At 53.5% G+C, this 14,584-nt stretch overlaps 6 protein-coding genes across 6 annotated transcripts; 2 read left to right on the forward strand and 4 right to left on the reverse strand.

Annotated features, from left to right (window-relative positions):
- Positions 1-337: 337 nt before the first annotated feature.
- On the forward strand, positions 338-3,348 carry TRIREDRAFT_63620 (uncharacterized protein; the record flags this gene model as incomplete). The annotated part of the gene is made up of 7 exons (XM_006966291.1): positions 338-388; positions 482-613; positions 914-1,611; positions 1,679-2,014; positions 2,074-2,153; positions 2,218-2,555; positions 2,629-3,348. Coding segments are annotated over 7 exons (2,355 nt in total), but the record flags the coding sequence as incomplete, so codon positions are not given.
- A 444-nt stretch (positions 3,349-3,792) lies between these two features.
- TRIREDRAFT_108637 (uncharacterized protein) lies at positions 3,793-4,551 on the reverse strand (the record flags this gene model as incomplete). The annotated part of the gene is made up of 2 exons (XM_006966395.1): positions 3,793-4,146; positions 4,327-4,551. 2 exons carry the CDS (start codon positions 4,549-4,551, stop codon positions 3,793-3,795), a joined length of 579 nt encoding a protein of 192 aa, XP_006966457.1.
- A 508-nt stretch (positions 4,552-5,059) lies between these two features.
- On the reverse strand, positions 5,060-7,410 carry TRIREDRAFT_63454 (uncharacterized protein; the record flags this gene model as incomplete). The annotated part of the gene is made up of 4 exons (XM_006966396.1): positions 5,060-5,552; positions 5,607-7,015; positions 7,078-7,204; positions 7,274-7,410. The coding sequence occupies 4 exons, from the start codon at positions 7,408-7,410 to the stop codon at positions 5,060-5,062; spliced, it is 2,166 nt and encodes a 721-aa protein (XP_006966458.1).
- Positions 7,411-7,694: 284 nt separating this feature from the next.
- Positions 7,695-8,075, reverse strand: TRIREDRAFT_108639 (uncharacterized protein; the record flags this gene model as incomplete). The annotated part of the gene is made up of 2 exons (XM_006966397.1): positions 7,695-7,706; positions 7,785-8,075. The coding sequence occupies 2 exons, from the start codon at positions 8,073-8,075 to the stop codon at positions 7,695-7,697; spliced, it is 303 nt and encodes a 100-aa protein (XP_006966459.1).
- Positions 8,076-8,351: 276 nt separating this feature from the next.
- TRIREDRAFT_108640 (uncharacterized protein) lies at positions 8,352-11,571 on the forward strand (the record flags this gene model as incomplete). Its single annotated transcript, XM_006966292.1, has 3 exons — positions 8,352-8,354; positions 8,429-11,259; positions 11,319-11,571. The coding sequence occupies 3 exons, from the start codon at positions 8,352-8,354 to the stop codon at positions 11,569-11,571; spliced, it is 3,087 nt and encodes a 1,028-aa protein (XP_006966354.1).
- Positions 11,572-13,117: 1,546 nt separating this feature from the next.
- TRIREDRAFT_122487 (uncharacterized protein) lies at positions 13,118-14,160 on the reverse strand. Its single transcript, XM_006966398.1, has one exon. The coding sequence runs from the start codon at positions 14,047-14,049 to the stop codon at positions 13,546-13,548; it is 504 nt and encodes a 167-aa protein (XP_006966460.1). The 5' UTR covers positions 14,050-14,160; the 3' UTR covers positions 13,118-13,545.
- Between the last annotated feature and the right edge of the window lie 424 nt (positions 14,161-14,584).

A 14,584-nucleotide genomic window follows, 5' to 3' on the forward strand; every position in this document is an offset into this window, starting at 1 on the left:
TGAGAAAACGCTTCAACTCGGCTCGTTTCGCCTTGCCCGTCCGCCAAGACATTGATTGACCAGCTGCCGCCAGCAATGTTCTTCCTACGACGACAATGAGCACCTGCGCCCTGTTCTTGATCTCCTGGCTTGTTCCCATCCATTCTGCTTCTTGATCTTTGCCTTGTCATACGGTCTTTCCCGCCCACTCTTCGTTTCATCTCCGTCGACCCGTCGGGCGCTTTTTGGATTGCGGCGCCCATCGTCGAATAGAGCCTTCTGTGCTCAGCCTCGTTTCCCGCCCTGTTGTACATCAACCATTGGCTTCGAATAAGCGGTCTCGAGGCTGCGAACACCCATCGCAATGGCGACAGTCTCTTCTGATCCACCAAAACGCTCCTTTGCAGATGTAAGTTGTTTCCGCGCTGTACTTTTGTCGCTCCAGGCAGCATCTGTTTGTAGGGACATCCTGGGGACTGACCGATATTCTTCATGCATACAGATCGCTGCGTCTGTAGCGACAGGAGACTCCACGGGTCCATCCGCAAGCCGATCGACAATGCAGTCAAAGGACCACTCAGCCGCCAGTACAACTTCAGTGGCTGGCAAGCCCACCTCGCCCTCGCCGCAACAGGTCTCCTCTGCGCGATCGTCCAAGCCAGTGCATGCTTGGTCTGATGAGGAGTTGACGGAAGAGTTTGCGAAACTGCTCAAGGACCATCCTGACGCACTCCCCGGGGATTTGGCCCCATCGCCCTCCAACGTATGGCCGGCGAAATTGAAGTCTGGGAAGACGATCGCATCTTCTACCAATCCCAGGCAGGGGTCCAAATCAACAGAAAATCCCTCGGGTCACTCTACAAGCCAACCGACTATGCAGTCCACGAATGGCTTACCAGAAAGTTCAGCATCGCCGACTGGCAAGCCTACGGAGTCTTCGTCGCCGCCAGTCTCATCCTCGCAGTCGCCTGGCTCGCCAACACATGCTGCTCCTGGAGAAGAGGTAACCAAGGGTGTGACAAAGATCGCTGCTGGCAAATCTGAAGGTGCCAACCACGGGGCCGCCGGAGCCCAAGCTGTCAACTCATCTGCTGCCGTCCGATCTTTGGTCTTTAGCCGGGCGAGCGGCTCAGACGATTCTCAAAAGGCTGATTCCAGCTCGGATCTGGGCACCAAACCCCCTAGTCTCGATGGTAAAAGTATCACTTCCGGTACCACTTTTGCTCTTGATGAAAAGGAGTCTCTCCGTCCCGATGACAGCGCTAGTGTCAAGGCTGCTGCCGAGGATGACGACTCTTTCTCGATCCGAGGGTCTCTGATTGCTGGGTCTCGGATGAGTTCAGATTTCGCCGCCAGAACCAGAGGTATTCAGCTAGGCGATATGCCGGAGCGCCAATTGGTGCAACCAGTGGTCGAAGCCCACGGGCAAGGCATCCTCACGCCTCAAAGCACATCGTCTGAGCAGCCTCCTCAGGATTCCTTGAGGAGCACAGGCGGATCATCAGATGCCTTGAATGTTATTTACAGACAAGCTCCCGATGATAAACTCCTGGAGGCCCTAGCGGCTCCCAGAGACAGACTTTTCCTGCTGAGATTGGAGAAGGATGTCATTGATTTCGTACAGGATTCCAAGTATGTGATACACCCATTCGACAGCCCCTATTTTCCTCTACGAGAGTTATAGCTAACCACGTCTAAGGGAGCCATATATCGATCTTCCTCCGTCAAACTCGTTCTGTAGAATGCTAACTCATAAGCTGGCTGATTACTACCACATGACGCATTCTTACGAGCGGAATCTTGGTGCTGTTCGCATCTTCAGGACGCCCTTTTGCCGAGTACCGCCCTCTTTGGCCACAATGGTTCCGCAAACCACTGTTGTGGTTAGCAGCACTCCCCCCCCAGCAGTTCTCCCCAGGAAGATCATGCGCCGAGGACAGGATGAGGAGGGCGGTGCCGCTAGCACAGGGGCATCCAAGGCCACCTCTGAGATTGGGAGCGAATCAAAGGACAAGCAGCCGCTAGCAGCTCAAAAGTATATCACCGCTTGCGCACTCACGGAAACGCGATGAGTTTACTAATTCTTCCTTGCAGGCTGTCTCGAGAAGAGCGAGAAGAGATCTACAAGGTGGTTCGACAACGAATCTTTGGCAGCACCGAAGACACAACATCCGGTGAGTTATGATTGCCCCTCGACTGACCGATCGAGGATTGGAAGCTGACTGGTTGCATCAGAAGTCGACGGCGAAACTGGCATATCCCGGACGAGCTCCGTTTCCGCCAATAGGTCCTCTACCAGTAAAAAGGGAAAGACACCTATCAAACAGCGACGGGACGATGATGCCGATGGTTTCGACTCCAGACGCCAGTATGCCCCTTACTGGGGCTCTCAGCAACAAACATGGGTTTCTCAAGCGCCCAACCAGTATATGCCTCAGGCCAGCGCGCAGTTTACTCCTCAGCCTGCCCCGTCTTATCCTGCTCAGGTGGCGCCCATGTATGGCCAGCAGCCCGGATATCCTGCTGTGCAAGGAATGGCATCGAATGCAGCTCCGCAGTATCAGGTTCCTGCCCAGGTACGTTAGGATTGCGTTTCCGAAGCTGATACTATCAGGTAGCTGGGAGAAACTGACAGTGGAGTACTAGCAGTATGCGCCGCAGCCCGTTCAGCAACGATACCCTCCAAACGCAAGCCCAATGACAGCGTATGGCTCGCCGATCCTACCCGGCGCCCTCCCTTCGCAAAACTGGCAACCCGGCTTCAGTCCGGCCCCTTACCCGCCCCGGGGCCCTACGCCCAGCGGCCCTCACTCACAGAATGGCATCCCCTACCCATTCGGCCAACTGCCGGCCAACACCAACCCTCACGATCCCAAGAGCCAGCACCCAATTCCTGGAAGCTACAATAGGAACCATGCTTTCAATCCAAAGACTCAATCTTTTGTGCCGGGATCGAACGGCATGCCGCCGCCACCGATGCAGCCTCCCCACCCGCCCTTTACGGCCCCGGGCTCTCACCACAGCAGCCCTCAGATCGGGACTCCTCATCTGGCGTACGGTGGCTATCCACCGGCGATGCCTCCTCATCCGTACGCCGGTGGGTATAACATGGCTCGGCAGGGTTCAAACAGCTCCATTGCCGCCTATCACACTCCGCCAACCCTTGTCGCCCACCACGTCCAGCAGCTGCCGACGATGCAAAGCCTGCAACACATACCACCACCCCAGCATCTATCCCAGGGCCCGCAGGCACATGCTCTGGGACGAGCAAACATCCCTCAAGGACCGAACCAAATGTTTAGTAGTAGTCACTTACCTACATACGGCAATCCCGCCTCACTGCCGCAGAAACCGGCCACTGGAATTTAATGAGCATCTTACGGCGTTTGCCCGCAGAAATGAGAAAGCGTCTACTCTTTTTTTCTTGTATGACCTTGTTTTCTACTCTTTTCCTTGTACTCGGGCGCAACCTTTCTTCTGATGCTGATGGGTATTGGAACATGGGGCAGCCTCTTTATCGGATCTCAAGCATTTCTATAGACTTTATGGAGCAATCGAGACAATGACACCCATATTGAATCTGACGTCCGGCTTTCTTTTTTAAACATGTGCGCCACATATCTAGGCCACTCAACGGGCGATGGAATTCTCTGCGAAGCTATGTCCCGAGTCAAACAATGAGAGAACTCATGCCTTGCGTCCTCCTCCTCCACAGTCAACAAACAACTATCCGCCCTTGACTTGACTTGATAATTTCCTCTTCCTAACCCAGTGGAGTAAACCGCATGTCAAGAACCGTATATCCATCCAGAATCAGTTCTTCAGCAAATTCGCCAACCGCTCCTCAATGTCGCTCCTCACAATCCCCATGATGGACTCATCCAGCAGCTCCCCATTCTTCTCCACCGCGCCCCTCCTGACGCCCTCGAGCGTGAAGCCGGCCTTCTTCAGGACGGCCTTGCTGGCCTCGTTGCGGTCGTACGCCATGGCCTCGATGCGGTTGAGCCGGGGCCAGGTCGCAAAGGCCCAGGGGACGAGGGCCTTGACGAGCTCGGTGGCGTAGCCTTTTCCCCAGGCGGACGGGGTGAACCAGTAGCCGAGTTCCCAGGTGCGGTAGTAGACGTCGCCTTTTTGTTCGAGGCCTGCGCCGCCTATGAGGAGGGGGGGCTGCAGGTGTTGCTGCTGCTGCTGCTGAACTGAGTCGGGTGGTGACGCTGCTTCTGCTGTTGCTGCTGCTGCTGCTGATGATGTTGCTGTTGAGGTTGGGTCGAAGTTGTTGTTGTTGTTGTTGAGGGAGCCTTGTTTGAGGAGAATGGCTACGGCACTGGGATATGCCTCCTCAGAGACGACGTAGTTCCTGAGATAGTGCTCGGCGTCGGACAGGGTGTAGGGCATGGGGAAGCGGTCGCGCAGGTTGAGCGTGATGGACGGGTGGTTTGCGGCTTTGGCGAGGGCGGGGGCGTCGGAGGAAGGGTCCCAGCGGCGGATGATGAGGTTGGTCGTTTCGAGGAGGATTGTGCCGGGCTTGTTGCTGGGGAGGGACGGGGAGGAGAGGGTTCTGTCAGGGGACATTTTTGGTTTTTTTTTTTTCTTTTCTTTGGTGTTTTGGTGTTGTTGGTGGGATGGTGGGATTGATGGGGAGTTGTGTTTTATATGGTGGTTATTATGGCTATGGTTATTGTTGGGTTGGAGTAAAAGAGAGGGAGAGAGACCTGGGTTGGGAGTGAGAGGGCAATTTGAGGGTTTATATAGATTTTGTCAAAGAGGGTAGCATATATATCTAGGTAGGTAGGTAGCCTGATACGACATCGTTTATACATGAGGTTGGAGAGGGGGACGATGTGAAGCGGCATGAGTCAAAGGAAGGATTCCGCGCTAAGTACCTAACCTCATCAGCAACCCATGCCGGGGGCTGATGACCAACGCAACCATATCCGTAGCTTCATCAAAAGGACCCTTAGTTTTCTATCTAGGTAGTTTCCAGTTACGGCAGTCCAGACATTACTCTGCCTCGTATATAACGTAAAACATCATGATGCAACTTGTTCAAAACAGACGATAGTATAAGTCACACCCCTTTTTAAGCTCCGTTGCGGTAAACCTGCGCTCCCTGGTTTCTAAACATTATTGTATCCCTCCGTTGCAGCAGCATCAGCGCGCGATTCAATGCCTGTTCAGAATATCCCTTGCCTTCCACCATCTCCCTCCGTAGTGTGGCCAGGCTGGTACTCCATCCGATGGGCAACCGCCGCTTGAGCTCAGCCTCGAGGCGGCTCACCTCATCGTTCATTTCGCGGCTGCCTTGGTTGCTGCCCTGGTTGACTGCGTCCATGGTTGAGCACAGGAAGAGACGGATGGCCTCGTCGACGTGTGCTTCAGTGGCAATCGGGGACAGGGTCAATTTGGCGAGGGATTCAGTGATTCGGACAATGGCTTCGAGTTGACGGACTGTGATGGGGATGGAGGATCGTGTGTTGGCTTCAATCTCGGCGGCGTGGACTTGTCGTCGGATGGAGACGAAGTGAGAGGACAGCTTCTCGGCGGCCTCGGGACTGAGTCGAGGTGCGCATCGACTTTGATTTATATGTTAGCGAGACTGCAAATGCAGGGTGGGGGAGTGCACTCACGTTTTGCAGTACGTAATGTATCGCCGCATCTTTTGAATGGGAATCTCGGACTCGGCTACGTCCTCAGCACCACGGCCATCCATATGGATGCCCATGACGTGTTTTGCCATCCTCTCGTCCTTTTCCCGTGTGTGCTCATCCTTGACGATGAAAATCATGTCGAAACGAGACAAGATAGTTGTCTGGAAGTCAATGTTCTCGCCGGGCGTCTTCATATCGTCGTAGCGTCCAAAGATAGGGTTGGCAGCCGCAAGCACAGATGTCCGAGCATTGAGGATGGTTGTAATACCAGCCTTGGCAATTGATATCGTCTGCTGTTCCATGGCTTCGTGGATGGCCACTCGGTCCTCGTCTCGCATCTTGTCAAACTCGTCAATGCACACAACACCTCCATCGGCGAGCACCATGGCACCACCTTCCAGATAGAACTCTCTCGTCGACTGATCTCGCTGGACAGAGGCCGTCAGACCAGCGGCTGATGAGCCCTTTCCGGAGGTGTAGATGGAGATAGGAGCTGCTTTCTCGACGAACTTGAGCAGTTGCGACTTGGCGGTACCAGGGTCACCGAGAAGCAGCACGTTGATGTCGCCTCTTAATCTCATGCCGTCGGGCAAGATCTTCTTTGACCCGCCGAGCAACAGACAGAGGATGGCCTTTTTGATGTCTCGGTTGCCGTAGATGGACGGCGCAATGCAGTCCGCCATGATGTTGTAGAGGTCCGGCCGTCTGCTCAGCTCCAGAAATTCCTGCTCTTCCTCTTCTGAGAACGTGGCGTTTCCCTTGGCAGCCTGGTCAATGTCGGTTTGGATGCCCACGGCTCGCAGGTATGGTGTTCGAATGGCAACTGCGCCACCCGTTGACGAATTCTTGGACGCTTTGTTCTGGTAAATAGAAAAAATGCCCATCACAGTACACCGAGAGCCTGGGACTACTCGGTTTGTGAGATATCTATCAGCGGTGATGAGCACATGTCGGGGCAGCTCTCCCACAGGGACCTGGTCTGGAGCCTCTTGGAGCTTGATAACCTGCTGATCGACAAATCGACACTTTTCGTGGACGACAAAGTATGGGTCGAGCGGACACTGTGGTGTGGGATCGTGGGGAATGCGTTTCCGCGCGCATTGCCTGGGCAGTGTGACGCCTGTGAAACCGCCGAGGATAGGGAGAGCCTGGGAATGGCTGCAATTTCTGCACTGAATATGCAGCTCGGTTGCCTTGGAGGACATGACTGAAGCGCCAATGACAATCCCAGGAACGCGGACCATCCGGGCTATCGTCATGGAATCGAGGTTGCGAATCGACACGTCGTCCGCATCGGAGTGTAGGAGAAGCTGGTGGTCGGGGAGATGGACGGTTTTCTCGTGGGGGAACACGACACGATGCGTGCATTTTTTCAATGCTGCTTCAAACTAGAAGGACACAATCATCAATCATGATAGTTTTCCCCAGGGCTGCAAGAAATGGCACTCACAAGGGGAATGATTTCGGCTGGCTCTGTGATGAGTTTGTGTGCCAGCTCCTCGTTGAAGCTGATGAGGTCCTTGATGTCAACATCGCAGTAGAATTTCTTGAGCAGCGCGTTTTCTTTCAGCTGGTCTCTGCACTGAGGCGTTAGTCTGGATGTCTGGATGCCTCTGTCATCTTTCGTGGAATAGCTGTGGCATTACCGATAGACGAAATTGTTGTCGATTCGAAAGTCGAGGATGAACGTCTCGAGCTGGGACTGCAGCTGCAGGCGGGTGTCGTCGGCATCGCCAAAGTTGGACTCGTACACGCGAGTCGAGTAGACAGACTGACGATCCATGATGCTGTCCCGAGTTCCTGTAGACGGCGTAAATTAGGTGTAGAGGTGTAGATATCCCGGCTTTCCCCTTGAATATCGTCAGTCAGTCAGAACCCAACCAGCAACTGCTTGGATCAGGTACGAAAGAATTGGCGGGGCAAATCTGGCTACTAAATGGACGCGCTGGAAGACGCGAAAGACGCGTTTAGTGGTTGCAGCAGGGTCGCGCCACGGCTGGAAAGGGTCTAGCGCATCTTCTGTTTCAACAGGTGTATCACGTGTGTCTCGGCAGAACTCCGGAGGATTTAGAAGCTCAGCTGTACGAGTACGAGTTAGTCTACAGTACCTACCTCAGTACATGGCAGCAACTTGCTTGCTGACAGCAGCCAGCTTACCTTATCTGATGGCATGCGCCTTGACGGACTCTCCAGCTGGCTAGGTAATGGACAATCCGCCGCAGCATCTTCATCTCCTCCCCGTTTCTCCTCGTTTGTTCTTGGTCGATCCAGCGTCCGTCTTTCTCCGTGCTTTCTTACCAGCGATGATACCCCGGTAGCCTCTTCGTATGCTCCATTCAATCCCCCGCAGAATCCACGTCGGCAGCGCTGCTCCTCGTTGTGCTTAGCCACCCTCAGCCCGAGCTGCCACTCTCCTCTGCATCCTCCACCATCCATTGCGCCAGCCATGTATTCGTCCCCCATAGCCGGCAGATCGGTCGACAACCTGGCGCCACTATCTCCTCCAGGCCGGGCCGACTATCCCTTCCACAGGTGGGCATTTCATCCAGAGCTTCGCGGGGAGGAGCCCGCCGGTAGCTGACGGCAGATGCAGCAGCCGAATAGCCCAGGGCCATGGGCGTCCGCACTCGAGGAGGAGCTCCACGGCCAGTTCGATCCATTCAATAGGAGGGACTCTGGACACGTCGCTGAGCAGCGGCTCTGCCGTGTACGAGTCTGGCCAGAATGGTATGTTGAGCCGCACTCGGAGCAAGGCAACGCTAGCTAATTGAGGCGCTATAGCCATCTCGACGCTGCTGCAGCCCCCTATTGTGCGAACAGGCCTCCAGCCTCACACCTCGGCGCCAGCCTCGAGCTCCCATAAGCCTCCCACCGCCAGAGATATCCCGCCCGTCACATTGACCAACATACCCCAGATTGACCCCGAGGAGTTCGCGCCGTATCTCTCCCAGATCGGCGCCTTGTATGACCAGCTTCGCAGGGTTAAAGAAAGCGAGGAGGAGGAAAATGCGCTCCGAAGGGGCAGCAGGCCAGAAGAACAGACTGAAGCCGCCAGCGAAGGCCTCTTGCGACCGGCTGCCAGAGGCCGTCTCCCCCGCAAAGGCTCGACGGCATCCCTGTCATCCATCACTTCAGTAGATACGGTTAGCTCACTGCGGAGGCCGCCAGGACTCAGTCGCAAGTCTGCGCAGGGGCCTCCTCCGCTATCGACGATCCCCCCGGTCTACTTCGACGAGGACTTTCATCTTGAGAACCCTAGGACTTTCGATGTTGTCAGCGAACGATCCGAAGTCATACAGAAGCATAAAGATGAAGGAAATGGGAACGCTGTGGCGCCAAGGAAAACATTGGCGACGAATGCAATTCTACAAGAGAAGCTGTCATGGTACATGGACACCATTGAGATACACCTGATTAACTCCATCTCGACCGCATCGACGACGTTCTTCACTGCCCTTGGGTCACTGAAGGAGCTTCACTCCGAGGCAGCGGACTCGGTACAACGAATCAAGGCGCTGAGAAAGGAACTCGAGGCATTGGACGAGAGAGTGGCGGCAAACGGCCTGATGATGGTCCAGAAGCAACGACGGCAGGAGAACCTCCGACAGCTCAGCGATGCCGTCTGGCAGCTGAGGTTGATCACCGAAGGCGTGGCGAATTGCGAGTCTCTCGTTGATGCTGGTGAGGTGGACAAGGCATTGGCTAGCATCGACTCGTTGGAACTGTTGATAGCGGGCGAGCGCGAGGGATCCAGTGAGCAAAGCGAGATGCCCAAGTTGAGAGATCTCCGATCTGCTTCGGCTCTACAGGGAGTGAATTCGGACCTAACCCAGCTCCGCTTCCGCATCGGCAAGGCATACGAGTCCCAGTTCTCCTCGATGCTCTTGTCCGACGTTCGCCAGCATCTTGAATCCGTCTCATCAGCCGACGTCCTTCTCCGATGGAGCAATGCAGCGCCAAAGGCAAGGGGAAACCCCCTCAGATCGCCGTCGGTCTTTCCTACGTACCTGGCGGGTACGGACACGTTGAAAGCGCAGCTGATGTCAGTCATGCGCGGCCTGCATGGCGCAAAGCACATTGCAGTTGCTGCGACCGCTTATCGCGAAGATATCCTGCGCGAAATCAGGAATCTGATCCGCCGACCTCTGCCCAGCTCCAATGACGATGATAACATGTCCATGATGTCCATCTCTACTGCAAGCGGTGGCAGACATCTGTCAAGTCAGGAGAAGTCTGCGAACCTGGCCCGTAACCTGCGAGCGTTGGATCCAGAAGATGCAGAGGCACTTCTGACGAGGATATACATTAGTGTGACGGAGACGTTGAGGCGCGTGTCGACTCAGGTCAAGGTCCTGCTGGATATTGCGAGTTCCCTCTCAGACCAGCCCAATGGCGATGGGCTCAAGTCGCCGCCGATGCGGTCTCCCTTGCCTAGCCCTCGGTCTGACAGACAGATGAGCATGCCGCAGCCGTCGGCGTTTGCCATTCAAGAAGAGCTTCACAAAGCCATCGACCTGGGGAACTTGCTAGCCCAAGCTGTGGACCTTGCCAACGAGAAGATTGTCAAGATTCTCAAGGTCCGCTCAGAGCAAGCAATTCACCTCCCTCTCGACTTGTTCCTGCGGTACTTCAACCTAAATCTCTACTTCACCTACGAATGCGAAGCGATATCCGGGAGGAGCTGCTCTGCCCTGAAGACGGTGGTTAACAGCCACATCAAGGAATTTGTGCAAAAGTATCGCGACGCCGAAATGCAGAAGCTTGCGCAGGGGATGGAATCCGACCAATGGGGAGCCAAGGATTTCACCGACGAGAACACTCTGCTCCTGAATCAGATTCTGGAGTGCAGCACACAAGATATCGAAGCTTGGACTGTGAGCAGTAGGATATGGATTCCTTATGAGAGTCCAAAGAAGCTGAACTCGGACGGTGGCGCGTCAGAAACAAATGGCGCCAGCAAAGAAAAAGTTCGAAATGCGGTCATCGAGTCCGAGAAGTTTGTGCTTCCGAACTCTGCGGTGTTGTGCCTTGACGGCATGGGAGACTTCCTGAAGCTCATTGCCGGGATTCCCTCCATGACGACGGAGATTGCAACATCCCTAGTGGCATACCTACAGCTCTTCAACTCCCGGAGCTTTCAGCTCATCCTGGGAGCGGGTGCCACTCGGTCAGCTGGCCTGAAGAACATCACGACGAGACATTTGGCCCTTGCTTCCCAGGCGCTAGTATTCATAGCCACCTTGATCCCCCATGTGAGAGAGTTCGTTCGCCGCCAGGCAGGATCGGGGTCAAATGTGTCCAGCCTTATGGGAGAGTTTGACAAGGTCCGACGATTGCTTCAAGAGCACCAGGACAGCATCCATCAGAAATTGATCGAAATTATGAGTGGCCGCGCTGTCAATCATGCAAAGAGCATTCGAGCCATCAACTGGGACTCTGACACCTCCGAGGGGCCTCATCCGTACATTGAGATGCTTGTCAAGGAGACAACGACGCTCCATCGAGTGTTGACAAAACACCTTCCTGAAACGTCTATCCAGGTCATCATGGTGCCGGTATTTGCAAGTTACAAGAACCAGCTAGGAGAGGCCCTGCGGCAAGCAGCCGTGTCAACGCAGGCTGGTCAACGACGGTACGTAGTTCAAGCGAGCCTTTGCTTTTGGAGCTCTTCTTCTAACATGGTGTCTACAGCATGATCCAAGATGTCGACGTCTTCATCAACAAGCTGCAAAAGGTTGACGGGTTTGGCGATGCTGGCGAATATCTCACCAACATTGTCAAGTCAAAAAAGGTTGAGGCGGATTCACCTCCGGCACCTGCTCCTGCAACCACAGCCGCAACCACAACCACAACTACGGCAACAACTAATGGGACAGACGAAGCCAAGACTACGGACGTGGAACAGGAGAAGAAGACATCCTCGGAGGGGGCCTCCCAGGAGTGAGAACTCACCTTTGGGTTGCTTTACATCATCTACCAGATGGTTTTTTGCTTTCACGACAGACGCGGGATCAATAGATGGGAGTTTGTGGCTGCTTTTCGAGTTGCAGTTGTTGGATTTGTATACTACTGTTATGAGAGACAAAGGACCGACGGATGGATGTCGGTCCGTGTCCTGTACATATGACAATGTGGGCGATACTGAATAGTGTCAAAAACCCCCTTTTCTCCTCGGTACTAGTAACCTACCTCTTGTCTCTCACCGATCAGCAGGCAACGGATTGGACCAAGGAGGTTGTTACTCCGTTCTTCTTTGAGTTAATCGACGACAGAGCCAACATTCTACGGCGCTTCGGCGCTTCTAGAGGCCAATTGACTAGTCATTTGCACAGTCTCAAGTTCGTTCAATCGAGGTTGTCTCTATTTCTTCTGTGTTTGCGAGTTGGAGTAGCGCGAACAGCCGACGCAAGTGCAAACTTTGCCGCCTCTTGGGTCATCTCCACGTGTAACTAGTACTACCTCGATTAACAATAAGATCGTCCTTCGTGGAGCTCTCTCTTCTCTCTTTTTTTTATCTCTTCTTTTAGTGGGTGGCGCTTGTCAACTTTTTTTTTTTTCTCTCTCTCTTGCTTGTGTCTCCATGCTCGAAACAGTGATCTCAAAGGTGAACGCCACCGGAGGCTATTTTCCCTTTTTATCCTACACAAATGCTTTTCTTCTTCCAGAAACGGTTCTATTTGGTGGGTTTATGTTTTTGGTAATGGATTAGATTAGATGCTTTGCTCATGAGATGATGATGCTCCTCTGTCCTGGTTGTGAGGCCGTCATCATCACTCAAATCATGATCATTGTTTATATACGTCTGAAGCAATTGTTGCTCAAAGTCTTCTCACTATACAGGTTATATAGTTCAACAATCACCTTGCAAAGACATACAGTTGCCTACTACCTAGATACTAACTCTCACCGAGAACTGCGTTGGGCCTAGTGGGAATTTACCTTATCTCTTCAATTGGACTTTACATGTATGAAAGCGGCATCCCACTTTCGGAAACTTACTCCGTGATGGTAGTGCTAGCAAGAGTTTTGTTTTTTTCTAGTTGTTTGCGTTGGAAGAGCTTCTAGGTCAAAAGTGCCTCGGCCCATAATACCTAGTCAACGACATCTGTTTCTTAAGAAAGAAAGAAAAATTTGGAAACAGAACATTTCCTAGTCGTGGATGTGGCTTGCACTAAAACGGCCTTGATTCTATTTTTCTTTCCAACAACGAGGCTAAATAGGCCCTGCTATGTCATGAATGGGCGGCCGAGGTGGAAAACTCAGCAGACAATCTCTGTCAAGTGATGGAAATGCCTCGTGAGAGTTACACTGTCTCGAGTCATGGGAGAAAAAGCCAAACGAGAACCCACGAACAAGTCAAAGAAGCCAACGAAGCAGAGGTCACGACAGCCAACAGAGCATAATCGCTCACAAGTACTGAGTTCAAGCCAAAATGCCATGATCCATTTCTCTAGATCTCTCTATCCTAAATGTGTATGAAAAAAAAGTCTAATATGTACCATGAAGTAAAAAAAGGGGGTATTCATGAATGGAAAGAAGAGAAGTTGAAGAATTGTCCAGTCAAAGGAGTGTATGAAGTGCCGCGGTCAGCGGTAAAAGTAGTAAAGGAGTGCCAGCCTCTGGCGTCTCTACTCTCATCAAGACGGAAAGAAGAGAACCAGAGTTCTGTAAGAAGTGAATGGTTGTGCTCGCAACCAGTTTGTCCCTTTTGTTTTCCCCGTGCAAAACCTTGTTCCCAGTAACCCATTTGCCCATAAGTCTCTCCGGTCATCTTGGACCAGATGAGGTATCATTGAAAGTTTTGCATTTCATCGTAGCGTCGTGAGTTGACCTGGCGCTCAGCACCAAGGGAGGCCCATGGGCGTCCCAAAGTCAAAAGCCAAAAGAAAAGAAAAGGAAATCCTTCCGGCACAGCCGTTTACTGCTCCTCGGTGAAGGTGTGGCCGATGGAGCCACCGCCAAGGGTGCAGACGAGCTCCTGCTCCTCGGTAGCCTTGGTCTGGATGTCGTCAGGCAGGTAGTAGGCGTTGTTGCAAGGGAAGTTGACGCAGCCAGACATGGGCTCCAGGGACTTGGCAGGGAACATCTGCTTGACGTTGTCCTTGTCGTTGGGGTCGACAATGGCGGAGACGTCAAAGTAGGTCAGGCCGTGCCAGCTGCCAAAGTTGATCTCGCCGAGCATGCCGGGGACGTTGTTGGCGCCCTCCTTGACGGCGTAGAAGTTGCCCTGCCAGGTATCGGGGAAGGTAACAGTGGTGTTCTTTCCACCGCCGACCTTGACGGAGTCGATGTTGGAGCTGCCGGGGTTGGAGGTGAAGTAGATGGTGCGCTGAGCGTTGTCCAGGGTCCAGAAGGTGACGCTGGCGGCAGAAGAGAGAGCCGCGGAGGCAATGAGGGTAGCAACAGAGGCGGCGAAACGCATTTTGAAGGTTTGCTTGGGTTTTTTTTTCTTGCTTGAGAAGCTAAAGAAGGAGTGTTGATGATAATGTGACGGGCCTTGCCGTTGTGCTTTGCTTTCCAAAAGGAGTGAAAAGGTGCAAAGTGCAGAAGAATGAATGATAGTCCGTAGACAAGTGAAAGGAACAGTGATGCTGATGTCTCGACAAGATCTTCTGAAACGAAGGAGAGGGGGGAACGGCCTCTTTATAACCACTCCAAACACAAAACACTCGTCGCTCAGCATAGGAGCTGTCCGCGTGGCAAAGAACAAACAAGTCTAGTGGGGAGAAGAGGAACCATTGAAGTCGTCCCCTCTCCTCTTTGTTCCCTCCCCCCCCTAGCAGGCGGCTACCGTGGGTCGCCCAGCCGGGCTAGAAGTTATTTAGTGCCTGCATGCTTGGCCCTGAAAAGACTTTCCATGTGCATAGAGGCCAGAGCCTAATGCAGGCACCATCTTGTTCGCAAGAGAGTGTGCCTGGCGAAGGGTGTGGACGGCTACTTGGAGCGTTGGAGCCCGG

The sequence above is a fragment of the Trichoderma reesei genome (assembly GCF_000167675.1).
Source record: "Trichoderma reesei QM6a unplaced genomic scaffold TRIREscaffold_12, whole genome shotgun sequence".
Lineage (NCBI taxonomy): Eukaryota > Fungi > Ascomycota > Sordariomycetes > Hypocreales > Hypocreaceae > Trichoderma > Trichoderma reesei.

Excerpts from the sequence above, each read along its gene's own strand:
- TRIREDRAFT_122487 (XM_006966398.1), bottom strand. The coding sequence starts at position 14,049 with ATGCGTTTCGCCGCCTCTGTTGCTACCCTCATTGCCTCCGCGGCTCTC.